This window comes from Vulpes vulpes, chromosome 12 (assembly GCF_048418805.1).
Source record: "Vulpes vulpes isolate BD-2025 chromosome 12, VulVul3, whole genome shotgun sequence".
In the NCBI taxonomy this organism is placed as follows: Eukaryota; Metazoa; Chordata; class Mammalia; order Carnivora; family Canidae; genus Vulpes; species Vulpes vulpes.
Genome location: NC_132791.1, coordinates 18516729 through 18535483, shown reverse-complemented (window position 1 = coordinate 18535483; position 18755 = coordinate 18516729). Strand labels below are relative to the sequence as shown.

The 18755-nt window shown below is 43.3% G+C and overlaps 1 protein-coding gene and 1 non-coding gene across 3 annotated transcripts in view; one reads left to right on the top strand and one right to left on the bottom strand.

The window, feature by feature from the left end:
* GALNT12 (polypeptide N-acetylgalactosaminyltransferase 12) overlaps positions 1 to 11271 on the top strand; it is a 38615-nt gene extending 27344 nt beyond the window's left edge. For both annotated transcript variants that reach the window (XM_026013203.2, XM_072727867.1), the window contains exons 7-10: positions 1283 to 1414; positions 7220 to 7333; positions 8268 to 8414; positions 10844 to 11271. In XM_026013203.2, coding sequence (XP_025868988.2) covers positions 1283 to 1414; positions 7220 to 7333; positions 8268 to 8414; positions 10844 to 10981 — 531 coding nt within the window. In that variant the 3' untranslated portion in view covers positions 10982 to 11271. The remainder of the gene's footprint in view (positions 1 to 1282; positions 1415 to 7219; positions 7334 to 8267; positions 8415 to 10843) is intronic.
* LOC112930891 (U6 spliceosomal RNA) lies at positions 4379 to 4480 on the bottom strand. Its single transcript, XR_003237225.1, has one exon. It is a non-coding gene; the product is annotated as a U6 spliceosomal RNA (small nuclear RNA).
* Positions 11272 to 18755: the final 7484 nt, after the last annotated feature.

Sequence of the window (18755 nt, the reverse complement as noted above, 5' to 3'; positions counted from 1 at the left end):
ACTTGGCAAGATGAGGTGTGCTCTAAAGCCTCTCTTTTCCAGCCACCAAGAAAATCTCTTTTTCTGAATTCTTCCAGCAGCCCTTCAGGGTAGCTATGAAGTTCTCATTTTTTAGGTGACAGAACTGAAGTTGCGAGATTTTTGTCCAGGGCCTTGTGGGCGAATCATGCAGAGCTGAGCCTGGGGCATGTGCCCTCCTGCGGACCTGCTCCTGGCCACCCCTTGGCCCCTCTCTGCCTCTAGGTGCCAGGGTCTGTTGCTTTTCTGTCCTGTCCAAGGCTGCAGGGTAGAAATATCTGTTCCTTCCCGTTACCCACTCTAGAAGACACAGTTCCTCTTCCTGAGGGTTCCCAAAGAATAACCTGTTTAGAAGGCCACTGTGTACGCCTTTTTTATCTGGATGCCTGGGCCACATGTTAAAATGGGAATTTGAAGATGAGGGCACCATGACTCCCCAAAGAAGGAACCACTGGGAAATTTAAGTAAAAAAATCTGAACGTTAACTCAGATGTTTTCCTATTATTACCATTTTGTTAAATATTTAGCTTGTCAAATTTTAATACTTTTTTAAGATTTTATTTATTTATGTGAGAGAGAGGGAGAAAGATAAGAGAGAGCACAAGTAGTGGGGAGAGAGAGAAGCAGTCTCGCCGCTGAGCAGGGAGCCCAACTCTGGGCTCAATCGTAGGACCTCAGGAACATGACCTGAGCCAAAGGCAGATGCCCAACCGACTGAGCCACCCAGGTGCCCCAAAGTAAACTGCTTTAACATTATAGTGCAGGGACAGTCATATGTCAGCACTTGGCATTGCTCCTGTGGCCATGCTAAACAGATGCTTGCTTTTGTTCAGCTATTTGGAAGTTCTGAATCATTGGTTTTGTCCAGAAAACTAACCTTTCACAAGTACTTACCCTCCCAGCGCTTTGCGCTTACCACTGTAAGTATAGATTCAGACTTCAGTATATTGAGCACATAAGGTCTGTGAGTGTGATTACATCGAGGCTACTTAACCTTGTTTGAAAGTGAATGCTCAGGGATCAACAGTAATTCAGAACGTCATGGGGTATGTGCTCCGCTGATGTTCGCTGCTCTGTGATCATGCACTCACCAATCCCCGGGACCAAGGATCCAGTGCAGCCCCAGGGCTCTGCAGCTCCCTGACTTCATCACCAGACACGTTGTGTCCTTTAAACGCTGTTGAAGAGGGGACATCTGTGGAGATGGGACTTTGATAGGAGATATGTGACCTGCAGGGACTTACCATTTTTGCTGTTTTCTCAGGAACCCTTTGGGGATGTGACAGAGAGGAAGAAGCTCCGTGCAAAGCTCCAGTGTAAGGACTTCAGGTGGTTCTTGGAGAACGTGTACCCAGAATTGCACGTGCCTGAAGACAGGCCTGGCTTCTTCGGGATGGTGAGCGAGGCGGGCCCCTGTCCCTGGTAGGCAGGGGGTTCCTGATCAACAACTCCTGGCTGGGGAAGTCCCCTTAGCGGGGGACTACTAGCCTTCCTCGTGGCCCCACCCCTCCCCACATTCATGCAGTCTTTCCTTCTCCCCACATTTGGGCCTTGGGTCCAGAATGTCAGCACTAGAAGCCATCTCCAAATTGATGAGTAGAAGTCTTGTATTATAGATGAGGAAACTTAGGCTTACTTTGTGCTTCCATGTCCAATATCAGGCTTCAGTGCCTGGACCAGTTAATAATTCCCAACTCAGGGATTCATAAAGACAGTAGTGGAGAAAGAAGAGCCACTTAGGTTATTTCAAAGAACCTGAAAGAAATGTTTCTGGAATGAAGTCAACTAAAATGTCCAGTGCCTAGGCTCTTGGGAGGAACTACACCAACTTAGGGAGGTCTCCTCTGCTGTGTCATGTTGATCAGAGGTGCCTGTATTCCATTCTGGAAGCCTTTGATAGATACAAAGCAGGATGTTCTATGTTCAACTCATCTTCGACAAAGCAGAAAGAATATCCAATGGAGAAAAGACAGTTTCTTCAACAGATAGTGTTGGGAAAATTGGGTAGCCACGTGCAGAAGAATGAAACTGGACCACTTTCTTACACCATACACAAAAATAAGCTCAAAATGGATCGAAGATCTAGATGTAAGATAGAAATCCATCAAAATCCTAGGAAACAACAGATGTTGGCGAGGATGCAAAGAAAGGGGAACCCTCTTACACTGGTTGGTGGGAATGCAAACTGGTGCAGCCACTCTGGAAGATAGTGTGGAAGTTTCTCAAGAAGATAAAAATAGGGCTACCCAGTGACCCAGCAAGCAATTGCACTACTGGGTATTTATCCAGATACAAACAGTGATTCGAAGGGGCGCTTGCACCCCAATGTTTATAGCAGCAATGTCCACAATAGCCCAACTATGGAAAGAGCCCTGATGTCCATGCACAGATGAATGGATAAAGAAGATGTGGCATATATGTACAATCGAATATTACTCAGCCATCAGAAAGAATGAAATCTTGCCATTTGCAACAACGTGGATGGACGACCTAGAGGATATTATGCTAAGCAAAATAAGTCAATCAAAGAAAGACAGATACCATATGATTTCATTCATGTGGAAGTTGAGAAACAAAACAAGAACATAGGGGAAGGGAAGGAAAAATAAAGTAAGATGAAAACAGAAGGAGAGATCCTATAAGAGACTCTTAATCATAGGAAACAAATGGAGGGTCGCTTAGGGGAGGTCGGTGGGGGGATGTGGTAACTGGGTGATGGGCATTAAGGAGGGCATGGGATGGAATGAGCACTGGGTGTTGTATACAACTGATGAATCACTAAACTCTATCCCTGAAACTTATTTTTTTTTCTTTAAAACAACTTTTTATTTTTTTTTATTTATGATAGGCACACAGTGAAAGAGAGAGGCAGAGACACAGGCAGAGGGAGAAACAGGCTCCATGCACCGGGAGCCCGACGTGGGATTCAATCCCAGGTCTCCAGGATCGCGCCCTGGGCCAAAGGCAGGCGCTAAACCGCTGTGCCACCCAGGGATCCCCTATCCCTGAAACTTAAAAAAAAAGAGAGAGAGAGAATTCTGAGCACATTGCATGGAACATAAGTTCTCCACAACTATGAACTAAATCAGAACCAACTACATCTTCAGGCATCTTTAAAAAAAAAAAAAGTAAACACTGTCAACAATGATCTCCCTAATATGCGGGGTCTCTTGATTGTTTTTAAACCTCTGCCTCTTTTGTTGAAATTTTCACTTACTCAATGTATTTGTGCTCCTCAAGAGTATCAAGAACTTTCAGAATATTCCAACTTTAATATTTACATGGAATTTACCCTGTGCTAGGCACTGCCCTGGGCATCAGAGATTTGATGGCAAAAGGACAACCACTATCCCACCTTCTAGAAGTTAGGGAGATGGACATTAAATACACACACAAAATAAATACAAAGCAGATCATTAATGCAGCAAATTCCATTTTCACTGTGAAAATGTTCAAGCAGAGAAAATGGTGTAAGGAACCCTGACCCCGAGATTCTAGAATTATCATGATTTTGCCTGTCTTGCTCTCTGTTTCCTCTGTTCCATCCTCTCATATTTTTCTTTGTCCAGGCATCCTGTCATTTCAGTCCTGTTCACTGCCACCTGGCATGTCTGTATGGACATTGTGTTACAGAACCACAGACCATTATCACACACAATCAAATGAGCTGTCATTTCTTCATATCCTTTATTACCTTCTCTTTACTCAGATCCGCCCGATTTTTCACGTCTTTCTTGGGGTGGTTGGCTCATTCCAACTGGGATCCAAATCCAGTCCACCTGTTGTGTTTGGCTGCCATGTCTTTCCTCCCGTGGCTCTTTCATCTAAGGCTTAAGGTCTTTTGTCTTGTCTTTGTTATTAATAACTTGAACAGTGAAGTCACCAACACAAATAGCAAAACCCAAAATAATAACTTATTAACAATAAATTAATAAGTTAATAACTTCTTATTTCTTCCCTTTTTTTCTGCCCCTTTGCGAATACTTGTTGAAAAAACAGCATCTGTTGTCCCGTAGAGCATCTCACCCTTGGAGTTACATAATTGTTTCCCTGTGGTGTCTTTTAAATTGTGCTTCTCTCACCCATAGTTCTGAAAATGGAAATTAGGTCTAAAGGTCTGATTGGAGTTGGAATCAACTGTTTATGGCGAGAACACTTCATGGGCGCTCTGTGCTCCTCTTGTGTCATAGCAGGAGCACCTCACCTCTGGTTGTCCTGCCTCGGGTGATAAGATTGATCAGTGGGTCCAAGGAGCCTCTCCTGGACAGGCTATCAGGGGCCACCTCAGTTTTCTCTCTTGTGTTTTTTGGTGGCTGTTGATAATCATTTACCTAGACCTGTATTTCTTTTTTTTTTCTTTTTAAATATGGAAGGCTTCACAGAGAAATGTCATCCTTGTGCAGAGGCCATGCTGATCTCCATATCATTCCAGTTTTAGCATATGTGCTGCTGAAGCGAGCCCTAGACCCATATTTTAAATGGCATTGCCAAATGGTGCTTTTTCTAGTGCTTTCATTTCTTCTGGATTATTAGCTGAGATTCTTCTGTAAAGAAGGACATTCCCTTGTTAACCAGGACATTTGGGTGTCCATGAAATTGAGTTCATTCAGAAAGGGCACAACACATTTTTAAGTCTTTTCTATTTGCCTGTTTCCAGAGTAAGAGTTGGCACTCTAACTTCCTCCAATTGTACTGAATGGGTTGTTTTTGTTTCTTGGCTTATTTGCTTTTTGGCTTTTTCTTTTCTTGAGCATCACTGTAAAGCAGTGGGGTTTTTATATGGCCAGTGTGCTTCAATCAATTAGTCTGTTTTGCGTTTGTTGTTGTTGTTGTTTGTCTTAACTGGGTTACCCATCTTTGGCTAGTGAAAATCTCTTTATTTTGGCTTCTGTGATCTTGACTCTTTATATTGGTTTGTTCTTTCCTTGATTCTGGCCACACTCATCTTCTACATTTGCTGCCATCCCTCCCAGAAGCCCTGACCCTTTGAGTGGTCAGAGCCCACAGTCTGGATGCCAGCAGTGGTCTTTGTCTCTAGAGCACGATCTACAACAGAAACATAATGCTAGCCATATAAGTAGTGGAATATTTTTTAGAAACCGTATTTTTAAAATGAGCAAGTGAAGTTTATAATACATTTTATCTAATTCAATATATCCCCAGTATCATCATTTCAACAGGTAGTTGTAAAAATTTATTGAGTGCATACTGAATCTTGAAATCTACCGTGTATTTTATACTTAGGGCATATCTCAGTGTGGACTTAATCACATTTCAAGTGCCTGGCGGCCACGTGTAACCAGTGGGGACCATGTGAGAGGGCATAGAACTATAGTTTTTCAGAAAGCAGAGAAAGGAACTGCATATCTCTGAGAAACAAATCATGAGCTCATGCTCAAACTCAAATGCAATCTCACAAAATTTGTCTTCTTTAATATTATACCTATATTTCTTTTTCTTATGCTGAAAATCTTAATTTCAAAAAATATTAGCATATTATTTATTTGCTTTATCTTAAACTATATTTAAAGTAGTTTCAAAGTAATCACACATCATTACCATTGACAGTGTAATACTGAATGAAGTTTAAGATTTCTTTGCAGATCTATTTGTTTATAGAACATAATTCACTAAGGAAATGTAATCAAATATGGGATGTTCTAAAAAACGGAATGTTCTAAAGTCATTTAATATCATTTTTTTCTATACCTCACCAACTTGATACAGCTACCTTAGTTCATCTCAGTTTTCATCTTTAGAGGTTCCCACCTCTTTTAATGTTTTTGCGGTTTCTTTTCAAATCTTTCTGAACATAGGGAGCTCATTTAAGATCAAGGTCCTTTGGTGGTCAAGACTTTGCTAGATGACATTTGAGCCCTTCCAAATCTGAGATGCTCTGATTATTTTAGACATCCCCTGTTCCCAGATTCCTTCACAAAGCAAAGAGACTTCAAGAACACGGAAGTCTATGCTTTATAAGCTAGTGGATTGTGCAACCTTCTTTCTATATGGCTGCATCTTATCTTCAGGAACAGACTAGTCAAGGGTAGACAAGAGCCAGGGCAAGAGTGGGGTTCACACGGAGTTCACTGAGGGAGTCTTTGAACTCTCCAGAAAGGGATTTGGAAAGTTATGTGTCTTTTGTTAGAGGCTTTTGAAAGGGAAGATGATGGAGCATGGTTTTTTGCTCTTAGAATGTTTGAAGCATTTTAGATCTAAAAGGTACCTTAGAGATGACATTAGATTAGATAGTGTTGAGCCATGGGGAGAGCACTGGATTTGGAGCTGGGGGGGCCTGGATTCAGACACAGGTGTCTGCACTTGTGTGACCTTGGGCAAGTCATTGGCTCTGTATTATGCTGTTCTTGTGGTCTAGAATGGTGGACTTCTGATCTGGGGCATGGTGAGTCTCTCAGTCTGGATATCTTTTTGCAGATGCACACTTGCAGGAGACCTAGGTGCATGTGTTAGGCAACAACTCAGTTATACTTGGACCAGTGCAGCAATAAGGCTCCACTAATGAGAACTGGAGAGATAGAAGCTTTCAGGCCATACAGAATTAAACTTGGGACACCTGAGTAGCTCGGCTCTTAAGTGGTTAAGAGGTTAAGTGTCTGCCTTCTGCTAGATCTTGATCCCAGGGTCCTGGGCTCCCCGCTCAGTGGGGAGTCTGCTTCTCCCTCTCTCTCTGTCCTTCCCTCCCCTTGTGCTCTCTCTCTCAAATAAATAAATAAAAATTTTTTAAAAGAGTTAAACTCTCTGCAACTCAGATTTATCATCTGAAAACTGGGGTTATGATTCTTGCCTAGAGTATAGAATGGGAAAGCGTTTTCAAAAGTCAAAATGTAAGAGGCTATTACCATTGAGTCCAGTTGTTTTTTTTTTTTTTAAGATTTTATTTATTTATTCATGAGAAACAGGGAGAGAGAGAGAGAGAGAGAGAGAGACAGAGAGAGAGGCAGAGGGAGAAGCAGGCTCTATGCAGGGAGCCTGACGTGGGACTCGATCCCGAGTCTCCAGGATCAGGCCCTGGGCTGAAGGTGGTGCTAAACTGCTGGGCCACCCGGACTGCCCATTGAGTCCAGTTCTTAAAGCAGGCACTCCTCTCTGATGGAGTGATTACTCTCAGAGCCTGGGGTGGGATCTGTGTTACATATAAATCGGGACCTGGACCAAAATGCCACCTTTATGTTTTGTTTAGCTCCAGAACAAAGGACTGAAAGATTACTGCTTTGACTACAACCCACCCAATGAAAACCAGGTCGTGGGATACCAGGTCCTTCTGTACATCTGTCATGGAATGGGTCAGAACCAGGTAGGTGCTGCTTCTCTATAGCTTCACATTCCTGGGCCAGGGGCAGCAGACAGCAGGAGGATCTATTCTCAAGGGCTATTGGTATGGGTCTTTAAAGAGGGAAATGAGGGGGAAATCTCTCTGTTTAAAAAAAAAATTAAACATTTGATTTTTTTTTTGCATTATCAAGGTAATATACGCTCATTGCAGAACATTTGGAAAATACAAAAAAATAGAAGCAGTAAGAAAATGACAGGACCCAGCAACTGCCATTAGAATGAAGACATATTTACTTTCCATATTTTTGTAGGCAAGGCCTTTTGATTATTGTTTTATATAGTTATTATCATAATGTCTATATGTTTTCTATCCCATTATTTCTACTTCATCATACTTTTCATGTGTTATTAGACATCCTTTGAGAATATCAGTTCTAATGGCCTCTTAATAATCCTTTATACGGCTATATTACTATTTAGTTATAACTGAGTCCCTGCCTGCCTGTCTTTGTGATTGTATGTAACCCTGCCACTGACTTCTTGTCAGAAAAAAAAGAGAAGGAAAAAAGCAATAGATCTGTATTTCAAATAACTTCCTTAGAATGAATGCTTAAGCAGAATTATACGTTTGGATGCACAGTGCCATGCAAAGCAGTGTTTAGGGCAATTGCTGGTGGCCTGGGGAGGCCTGTCTGGGTGAAGTGCTGAACTTCAGGCTGAGCAGGGGAGCAAGTCCTCGAAGGTCTGTAGACTGGAACAGGATCCCAGCCCAGGAAGGGAGATAAACCACCAGGACAGGCCCCATGGGGGACATAGGAGACGAGGTGTCAGACACCTAGACAAAGGGGTGCGATTCGAGTTTCTTCTAGCCTGGAGTCTCCTCAGGTTCCTGTCCAGCGACTTCCCTCTTTCCACATCAGAGAGTAACTGGTGCTCGTTGGCCTCTCTGTTTTTAGTTTTTTGAGTACACGTCCCAGAATGAAATACGCTATAACACCCACCAGCCAGAGGCCTGCATCGCTGTGGACGCAGGAACGGATGTTCTCGTCATGCATCTCTGCCAGGAGATCACCCCAGAGAATCAGAAGTTCATCTTGCAAGAGGTAAGCGAGCTGTCTCCTGCCTTCCTTGCTGTCGGCCCGTGGGCCAGCGCGGGGGAGTGAAAGTAAAGCATGCCCCCTGGCATAGTCCTTGTCTTGGGGATGTGGCCACATACAGGGAGACCAGGGGCTTCCCCCAGCGTGGTTGGAATCCAGCATCCAGCATCAGCACCGGGCATCAGTAGTGCTTTGGCTTCCCTCCAGTAGTCCCACCCTCCGAGACCTGTAGCCACAGTAATGGAAAGACGAGCTGTTGCAAACACATTTGAAGATGAAATGGGGTTTAAATGAGTGAAACAAATAGCCAAAGTGTAAGGATGTGAGCTTAGACCCACGTAAAAGCTACTCCATTTCTTAAGGCCTCGTCTTTCCCAGCTGTAAAATGGCAACAGTAGTAGCAGCCTGTCCACCCCTAGTGTGGATTAGATGTGAAGCAGAAATAGTCCTCGGAACCACAAGGCTCTGCAGAGATCAATTGTTACTTGCAGGATAATCACTAAGAAAACATCTCTCTGAGGGAGTTGGCTCTCCATCAGAATAGTTATTGTTGATTTGGAACTGGGTATTATCACTCTCGGCCTTTTGGCTAAGATCAAGTGTGGGACTGCGTATTATTTCAGGCCTGAAAGGCTAGCCCCACCACACTTGTTATAAGCTGTAAGGGGGCTCATGAATCTGTCAAACCGTTTGACTCACTAAAAAGCAGGGAAGAAATCCAAAGAAAATAATTCAAAAGAAAAAAATTAGTTCTCTTTTATCTCCATAGGAAGCTTTCCTTCCCAACCTGCCCCCCAGGGATGGAAGGATTGGTCTCTGTTGCTTATAAATGGGTTAATTCTAAGTATGATTAGAAGCTGGAGTACATTTTCCTGTAGACAGTATTACGGTTAGCAGTGAAATCTGCAGGCTCCTGGACAAGCCTTGCACCATGGTGCTATCCATGATATAAAAAACAAGAGGGAAGACTCCCCCGGTCTGTGTTTCTCTGCCACCCCCACCCCCGGCCCCTTCTCTTCTTTCTTCTAACAAGAACCTGTTTGTAAGTCCTTAAGGAATAGTAATGAAAGCTAGAAATCGTAAAATTGGTTTGAAATGTCATTAAAATTTTATCTTAGATTTTCCATTTAAGGAAAAGTAAGTTTCCTTGGAAGGGGAGGAAAAGGGATGCTGTACTTAATCATTTCCTTTCATGGTACTCTGAAGGCAGCTTGCGAGCTCCTTTAAGTGTTTTGAAGGTTAAGATTTTATTGTTTTATTTATTTATTTATTTATTTATTTATTTATTTATTTATTATTATTTTTAAAGATTTTATTTATTTATTCATGAGAGACACACACAGAGAGAAGCAGAGACACAGGCAGAGGGAGAAGCAGGCTCCATGGGCTCCTGGGTCTCCAGGATCATGCCCTGGGCCAAAGGCAGATGCTCAACCACTGGGCCACCCAGGGATCCCCAAAGGTTAAGATTTTTGAGATTCTTCTACATATAATTTTATTCCCAAAGTTTCTCTCTCCGTAGAACAGGTACATCACTTGTTGTGTCCATTTACTCCTTGGCCACGATTAAGTTCCCTGGGGTGTACAGCTTCAGCACAGAGTGGTGGAGGGAAAAGACAAACTACGGGACTGGGAAGAGACTTGCTGCGGCCAGCAACAGTTGGGAAAAAGAAGAGAAGAGGGAGGCATTAAAGAGGACTGTGATCTTTTGGGATTGTGGAAATTGGCACGGTCCCCGTAGAACCCGTGTCATCGCAGGTGACGTGCCCCCTCACCCAGCTGTTCTCCGGCCGATCTGGGACTACAGCCAAGTTTCCTGATTCTACATTTGAAAATCTGAGCACCTAGGTGGCTCAGCGGTTGAGCCACCTGTCTTTGGCTCAGGTCATGATCCCGGAGTCCCAGGATCAAGTCCCACATGAGGCTCCCCACAAGGAGTCTGCTTCTCTCTTTTCCTATGTCTCTGCCTCTCTCTGTGTCTATCATGAATAAATAAATGAAATTAAAAAAAAAAGTCTAAGAGAAAGACATCACCAGGGATGGAATTAGTTGACCTAAGGGAAGTGAGAGAGGTTAATGAAGGATCTTTGATCCTGATTTCCCTGAAGGTAACAGGTAGGAATGAGACAGAGGGTCTGACAGGTCCCCAGAGCAGCCAGCAGGTGGCGCCACCAGGCCTGACGGTGGAGTTGGAGACCCCGGTGCGGAGCTTCCAGGAGAGGCGAGCCTGCGGCACCTGTTACCCACCTGGCCTTCCCTATGCACGTGTGGTCCTGGGTCCCCTTAGCACAGGGCAGACACTTAGCGCTCAGTAAACTATCTCTGAAATGACAAAATCACCTGAGCTCTTAAGAACACATTTTAAGGAAAAAGACATTTTCTGGGGGAATTATTTATCTTTCTCTTAAGCATCCAGTGTTGGTTATCTCTTGTAGGATGGTTCTCTATTTCACGTACAGTCCAAAAAATGCGTTCAGGCTGAGAGGAAGGCGTTAAGTGACAGTTTCGTACCACTCTTGCGGGACTGCATCGACTCAGAACATCAGAAATGGCTCTTCAAGGAACACATGTAATGAAGTGTCACTGTACCGAGGAGCTCACTGAAGGTACGGAAGGCCCCTGGACTCTGCCCAGCAGAGACTTGGCTGACGACAGTGACAGACCCACCTGAAACCTGGCCGCTCTACGTTGATAAGGAAGTCATTTTACAATCTGTGAAGGTGATGTTGGATTTAATAAGCTCTGTACTGATTTTGAAAACTTCAAAATTGCTCCCAAGTGCCCTGTTTTCAAAGGGTGATCATAAAATGTTAACTCTTGGTATTCAGAGAATTAAAAACCTTTAAATATTTTTCTAACAAGAGGTATGTTCTACTGTCATGCCTTTCTGTTACTCCTAGCAAAAAACGAAATATTCTGTTTTCAGCGTTTGCAAGGATTCCTAGCATGGGTGGAAATTAGACTCACGTAGCGTACTCTGCATCAGCTGATTAACACCTCAAACATTGGGTTAGGTTTTTCTCAGGGTAGACAGATGGACACTAGGAACTTTGTATTGAGTCATATCATTTCATATCATTGAAATTTTCTTTCTTTCTTTCTTTCTTTCTTTCTTTCTTTCTTTCTTTCTTTCTTTCTCTTTCTCTTTCTAAGATTTATTTATTTATTTATCTATTTATTTATTCATGAGAGACACAGAAGGGGAGGCAGAGACACAGGCAGAGGGAGAAGCAGCCTGCCTGCAGGAGCCCAATGTGGGACTCGATCCCAGATCCCGGGATCACACCCTGAGCGGAAGGCAGATGCTCAACTGCTGAGCCACCCAGGTGCCCCTCCACATTTATTTAGATAAAGAATGCTATTTGGTTCTGTGTCGCCACCATAGTCCAGACTCCAGTGAATTACTATGTTAGCTAAAGAGGACCAACCAAAGCTGAAATCCTGAAGGAACAGCACGACTTAAGGAGCCACCGTCAGTCTCCAGCACACACGGGCGGCCTTCTGACAGTGCCTACCGCGCTATGGCTGGCTGCTTTCAGTAATTACCTCTGTGACTTTAAAACACTTTTATGTCATTTTACGTTTTAATCACACATTAGCATCAGGGGGGAGTTTAATGTGTTCTGTGAAATGCAGTTTTCAAATTGGTTCATTAATAATATTTCGTCCTTAAACCCGTGTTCAGATCTGAGCTATAGCAGCTGCTACTGACATTTCTTTTCTTTTTCTTTTTTTTTTTTTTTTTAAGGATTTTACTTATTCATGAGAGACACAGAAGGAGAGGCATAGACAGGCAGAGGGAGAAAGAAGCAGGCTCCTTGCAGAGGGCCTGATGTGGGACTTGATCCCAGTGATGAAGTTTTGCAATATAGGTGAGGTTTGAGGGGGTGAGGTCTGGAGCCGATGACCTGGGAAGAATTCTTTTTTTTTTTTTTCTTTTTTTTTTCCTAAGAAAATTCTTGAGACATCTTTGGTGCAAAATGGTGATCTTATTAAAGCACAGGGACAGGATCTGTGGGCAAGAAGAGCGGCTGCTGTCAGCTTGTGAGGGGTAGCTGAAGATATATCTGGGAGCTGCGAGGGGTTTGAGGGTTTGAGGATAGCATAAGGCTCTAAGGAATTTTGGAAGCAAGGTTCCCAGGACCTTGAGGGGGCTGGCTCTTGTTGGGAAAAAAGGCATTTATTACCTTCTAATAAAACCTGAGTCATGAGACCCTTCAGATGTATATTGGTGGGCTATGTGCTTGGGGTATGATACCTGGGCGGTTTGGAGATAAAGGGAATTTCCTAAAGAAATTTTTATATGTTAAAGTAGCCTGACAGGATCCTGGGGGTCAGGCGAAGATTGCCTTTTGCCCTTAGCAAAGTATTAACATCCAGGCAGTTGAGTCCCTAGAGGAAGGTCACACTGTCTGTGTCAAGGACTTGTCAGTGTGTCCCCGGGCTCATGCTTTGTCCTCAGCTAGTCCTCTGTTCCCCCTTCACCAGGACCCCGGGATCATGGCCTGAGCAAAGGCTCAGCAACTGAGCCACCCAGGGGCCCTGCTGCTAATGTTTGTGTCAGCAATTCTGATTTGTGAACTATCTCAGATCCACTTCTGGGATCTTGGCAACCCGATATCATCAATATAAACGATTAAAAGAAAACTATGAGGACATGGTGGACCTTTGGTTTTGTAATGTGAGAGATATAGACAGATGTGAGTGATGAAGACACGGGTGCACTTGATTAAAAAGTATCAACTTATGTTGATAAGAGCCTCAGGCTCTTTTTAAAAATTTTTTAAATTTTTTAAAATTTAAATTCAATTTGCCAACATATAGCATAACACCCAGTGCTCATCCCATCAAGTGCCCTCCTTAGTGCCTGTCACCTTTAGTCTCTTTTTTTTAAAAGCATCCGCCTTCTCTGAGGGCTCCAGTTTAACAATTACCCAGAAGGACTCCAACTGACCTGGCTATAGCATCAGTCTGATGCCACTCTGAACTTCGGTTTCTTCTTCTGCAGAATGAAAGTAATGAAACCAGGTGTGGAGGGGAGCATGAGAATAAAATAACAAATGTGGGCTTAGTTTAAGTCCCTGGTGTGCAGTATGGGCTCATTAAATTTTTAGCTTCATAAATAATGCGTTAAAAAATGTGAAGCACAGTAAACATCAGTGAGTGTTTATTCAAAAATAAATATTAAATAATTTAGTTATTTTATCTTTATGGGATTAAATAGCTCATAGGCAGGCAGGACTATGGTATGAACCCCTTCCAGCAATCCTCAGTTCTCTCATAAGTGGTTAAAGTGAGATATTTTATGTTCTGCATCTTTTACCCTTTCTGCGTGTCAGTCTGAGCTGGATGAAGGGGTGTCAGCCCCTCCCAGGGCATGGGGAGAAAATTCAGGCAGGCGTAAAATGGATGCTGACCAAATCCCTAAAAATCATGCAAGGAGGCTGCATGTGCATTTTTGCAACTAATTAGGCCACTAATTAGTTTGGCTTGAGAAGTTACCCCTCTTACTCCTATTAACTTACATAGAGTCATTTTTAAAGTAGAATAACTAATAAAAATAATATATTTTTTAAAGATTTTATTTATTTATTTGAGAGAGTGTGTGTGTGTGCGAGTGAGAGAGAAAACACAAGCAGGGGAGAGGGTGGGGGCAGAGGCAGAGGGAGAAGCAGACTCCCCACTGAGCAGGGAGCTTGATCCCCAGACTCTAGGATCATGACCCAAGCCAAAGGCAGATGTTAAATGACTGAACCAGCCAGGTGCCCCTAAAAATAGTATTTTTTAGGGTGTCAAGAGAAAGATTTTTACAGCCCAGGAGGTGATTGGCATTTTGAGGAACATTTCCCTTCACTGATGGGTGGGGAATCTGAGCCTGGGTGTCTCCACCTGACCCACTGGAAGGTGTGAATTGGCCCCCACTCCTGGTGCGTGGAGCCAGGAGTCCTGGGGGCCAGCCCTAGCTATGGCAGCGCCTTTCATCTTCCTGGACGCACTTCCTCCTCTGCATCGTGGGACTAAGAATGTCCTTAAGAATATTGATTTCTTAGCTCCATTTTTTAGTTATGCTTTTAGTGGTTACCCTAAGGCTTACAGGATGCTTCCTGAATTTATCACAATTTTCTTCAGCAGAGTTTCGAGCTAATGCCAGTAAAATTTAACAAATTTGTATTCATATAGCTCCCTTTCCTATCCCCTCCTCTGTGCTATTGTGGACATACATATATCTTACAAACTCAATCGAATGGTATAATTATTACTTTAAATTATTTTAATTATTTAAAGAGAATAAAAGATAAATACACACACACACACACACACACACACAGTCTCTTATATTTACTACTTACCCACATCTGTGTCATTTCCATGCTGTTCATTACTTTCTATGAATCTGAGTCCCCTCTGGTGTCTTTCTTTAGGGGACTTTCTTTGATATTTCATCTAAGATGGATCTGTTAGTAACACAATCTCAGTTTCTATTTACCTGGGAAGGTTTTTATTCTACCTTCAATTTTTTGGAAGATAGTTTGGTTGGATACAGAATGCTAGTTGACAGGGGGCCCTTCCCGCCCCCCTTCAGCACTGTGAATTTGAGATCATACCACCTTGGTGGTGCCCTTTTTTTGAATGAGAGGTCACCCCAGTAATCATTTGGTTACCTGTAGGCAATGAGCCATTTTTCTCTTGCTGTTTTTAAGATTTTCTCTTACATCTTAAGTTCCCTTTCTCTTAAATCTGTCTTTGGCTTTGGCAGTTTAAGATCTGTCTAGGTGTGGTGTGTGTTCATCATACTTAGGCTTTGTTGAGCTTTGGGCAATGTAATGTTTTTTTAAGACAGTTTGGGAAGGTCTACAGCCATTATTTCTTCACATTATTTTTTTCTGCCCCTCTCTTCTTCAAATTGGATAATGTCTGATAATGTGTCTTCTTTCACTTTATTTGATTTCTGCTGCCATCTCAAACTTGCTACTGAGCTTACACAGTCATTTTTATTTCGGTTATTATACTTCTCACCTCTGAATATCCATTTGGTTCTTTTCTGTAGTGTCTGTTTCTGTTTTGAGATTTCCAATATATTGATTCATTGTTACACACATTTTCCTTTAGTTCTTTGAATATAGTTTTTTAAAGGTTTTTGAATGTATTTTTATTAACTGCTTTGAAGCCTTTGTACTGTAGCAACTTAAAACTTTAAATACATCATCTTACAGTTTCCGTAGGTTAGATTCCTTGACTAGATTCTCTGCTCAGGGGCTCCTAAGGCTGCAGTCGAGATGTTCACCGTGGCTGGGATCTCATCTGAGACTCAGGGTCCTCCTCCTGAGTAAGGGACAGGCAGGGCTAGGTAGGGCCCCATGGAATCAGGCTCACAAAAATCCCAAAAATGTGGAGATGAAACCAGAGATGAACAAACCAGATCATCCTGTCCCAGGTGTCAGAGGTGGGGTCTTGTTATAATAGTTACTTGTACCAACAGAGAATTACGGGACCCTTAAAAGGAAATAAGCCATTGAAGGTGTTATCACTGGTCCTGACTCAGTGGTGCTATCACTAGAGATGTTAAAAGGATTTAGGTTCCTTGGGTGGCTTTCAATAAAAGACCAACCCTACAAGCTCCCAGTGGCAACCCTGTCGGGACCCCTCTTACTCCTGAGAACTTCTCTGTATCTTTGCTTAGTAAACTTCTATTGCTTTACTCACTCTCCTTTGTCCACGAGATCCATTCTTTGACTCCGTGAGACAAGAACCTAGCTCTCCCACTTCACTCCAAGCTCACTGGTTGTTGGTGGAATTCAATTCCCTGGGGTCAGAGAACAGAGGACTTCAGTTCTAGAAGGTCACTGTTCCCTGCAGTGTGGCCTTCTCCACAACAGGACCATTTGCTTCTTTAAGGCCCGTAGGGGGGTGCCTGTTGCTGATTCTCATCTCTTTTAAGGGCTCACCTGATTAGGTCAGGTTGACCCAGGGTAATGGCCCATCCCATAACTTGAAAGTCACCTAATTCAGGACTTTAATTACATCCACACAATTTCTTCAGTGGAGTGTTACCCCGTCGTATTCCCAGGTCCTGCCCAGGCTCAAAGGGAGGCGGTGGCACCGAGCGTGTTCGCCAGGAGGTGGGACACTTGGAGCTCATCTTAGCATTCTGCAAGCCCCCCCCCCCCCCCAGCATACGCTCCTACCACATGAAAAATACATTTAGGGCCTCCCCCAGGTTCCTGTGTCTCATCTCATTCCAGTATGAGTTCGAAGTCCAAAGTTCATCATCTAAATCTAAATCTCATCAGCTAAAAGTCCAAAGCCTGAGGCAGGTCCAGGTCCAGCTGAGGCTCCTGGGTGTCCTCCAGCAGCTGCGGCTGCAAGGACATAGCTCCCCTCCAGCTGTGGACCTGGGTGAGGGGTACAGACATTCCATCTCCAAAAGGGGGAAATGAAGGTCAGATGGAGCCCTGGGTCCATATTACTTTCGAAATCTAGCCAGGTGAATGTTTCACTTCTCTGGATTCAGTTTCAAGACCTGGGAATGATCCTCTGGGATTCTTGCCTCTTTCTTCCAGGCACACAGCTCTCCTCACCCCTTGTCTTCCTCCCTTTTTTTTTTACAAAGGGTAACATGGCTGCAACTGAGTGGTTTTACCAGTCGGCTTCCTGCAGTGGAGTTTTGAGGGAGGGGATCCAAGAGTCTCCTTTCATTTCATACTCTCTCTGTCCCTTTATAAGTCCAAGTTGGCAGGATTTCTGCTGAAATAGTTTTCTCGAGAACTTTGGGCATCTTGTATGAAATCACTACTTTTCATTCCACTGGACAGAAGCCACATCCATAGATCTTTTCAAACGAATCTCTCTTCTCTGTTGGCCTCCAATTAAGATGCCTGAAGGAGGGACTCCTGAGTGACTCAGTGGTTGAGCGTCTGCCTTCAGCTCAGGTCGTGATCCTTGGGGTCCTGGGATCGAGTCCCACATCAGGCTCCCTGCATGGAGCCTGCTTCTTCCTCTGTGTCTCTGCCTCTCTCTCTCTCTCTCTGTCTCTCATGAATAAATAAATTTTTAAAAATGCCCAAAGGATATGACTGCAAACTTCCTTAGATGCCCCTGGTTCAGTTGAGGAGATGTTTGAAATGCCCACACCCTCAACTCTTGAAAGGGCTCTCAGGGTGACTGGACATTTTGACCTTTTGATCACTTTGAGGTTCTAACAAAAGGTAGTGTAGTCACACATGTGGCCTTTTCTCTGTGCCACACATTCTGCAGCCATTCTGAGTTTTAGCATCTTTTGTCATCTAGAGAGGCTGAGAATTTTCTAGATCATTTAGTCCTACTTCATTTTCTACTTCAGTCTTACTTCTTCATAAGAATCAGCAGTGGGCACTCTCCCACTATTTTTCTGTCTTCTCTTGCATTCTACTGTGACCAGAGGGGAGGCACCAGGCCGATTTTGGGCACTGCCTGGATATCTCCCCCACTATAGAACAGGGTCAGCCCTTATTAATTCTACATAACTGGAGGCAGTTTTGCGAAGCTTTCTGCCACAGGGAACAAGGGTCCCCTCACTCTTGCTTCCAATAACGTGGTCCTCACTTTCTCCAAAACAATCTTTCTAATGCTTTACCAACAGTGTCCTCAACATCCACATTTCTACAAATAGTCTGTTCAAGGAAATTTAACCTTTCCTCTTATGTTCTGCAAAATTCCTCCAGCTTTCTCCCACTGTTCAATGCCAAAGTCACTTCCCATACTAGGTATTTGTTACAGCAGCATCTCACTTCCAGGTACCAAAATCCGTATTAGTTTCCTATTGCTGTGTAAACAAATAGCCACAAACGTAGTGGCTTACAATAGCCCTTATTTACCTGTAGGTCATTAGCCTGAGCATTGCTTGGCTGGGTTCTCTGTGGGACTTGATCCCAGGACCCCAGGATCACAACTGAGCCAAAGGCAGATGCTTAACCACTGAACCACCCAGGCACCCCCCCTTCCCTTTTTTAAAAGATTTGTTTATTTGAGAAAGAGAGAGCATGAGTGAGACAGGGGCAGAAGGAGAGAGTGACAGAGTCATGTTGAATTTCTAGAAGCATGCTCCTCGGTGTGATTATTACCTCAACAACAATGTAGACAATGCAAGTGCATTTGAAAATCAAGTTCAGGGATGCCACCATTGTCATCAGAGGTCTACTTACCATTCAGAAAGGTTCCTTTTCAAAAACTTGTAAAAATTCCCGAGAAATGAAACCTGTGTCACATTAAGAGCTCCTTAGATATCAGTTGGGAAGGATTTGTTTTATTTATATGAGTCAATTCTGAATTTCTTTATGGGTTGAGTATGTGTGAAACTTAAATTGCTCA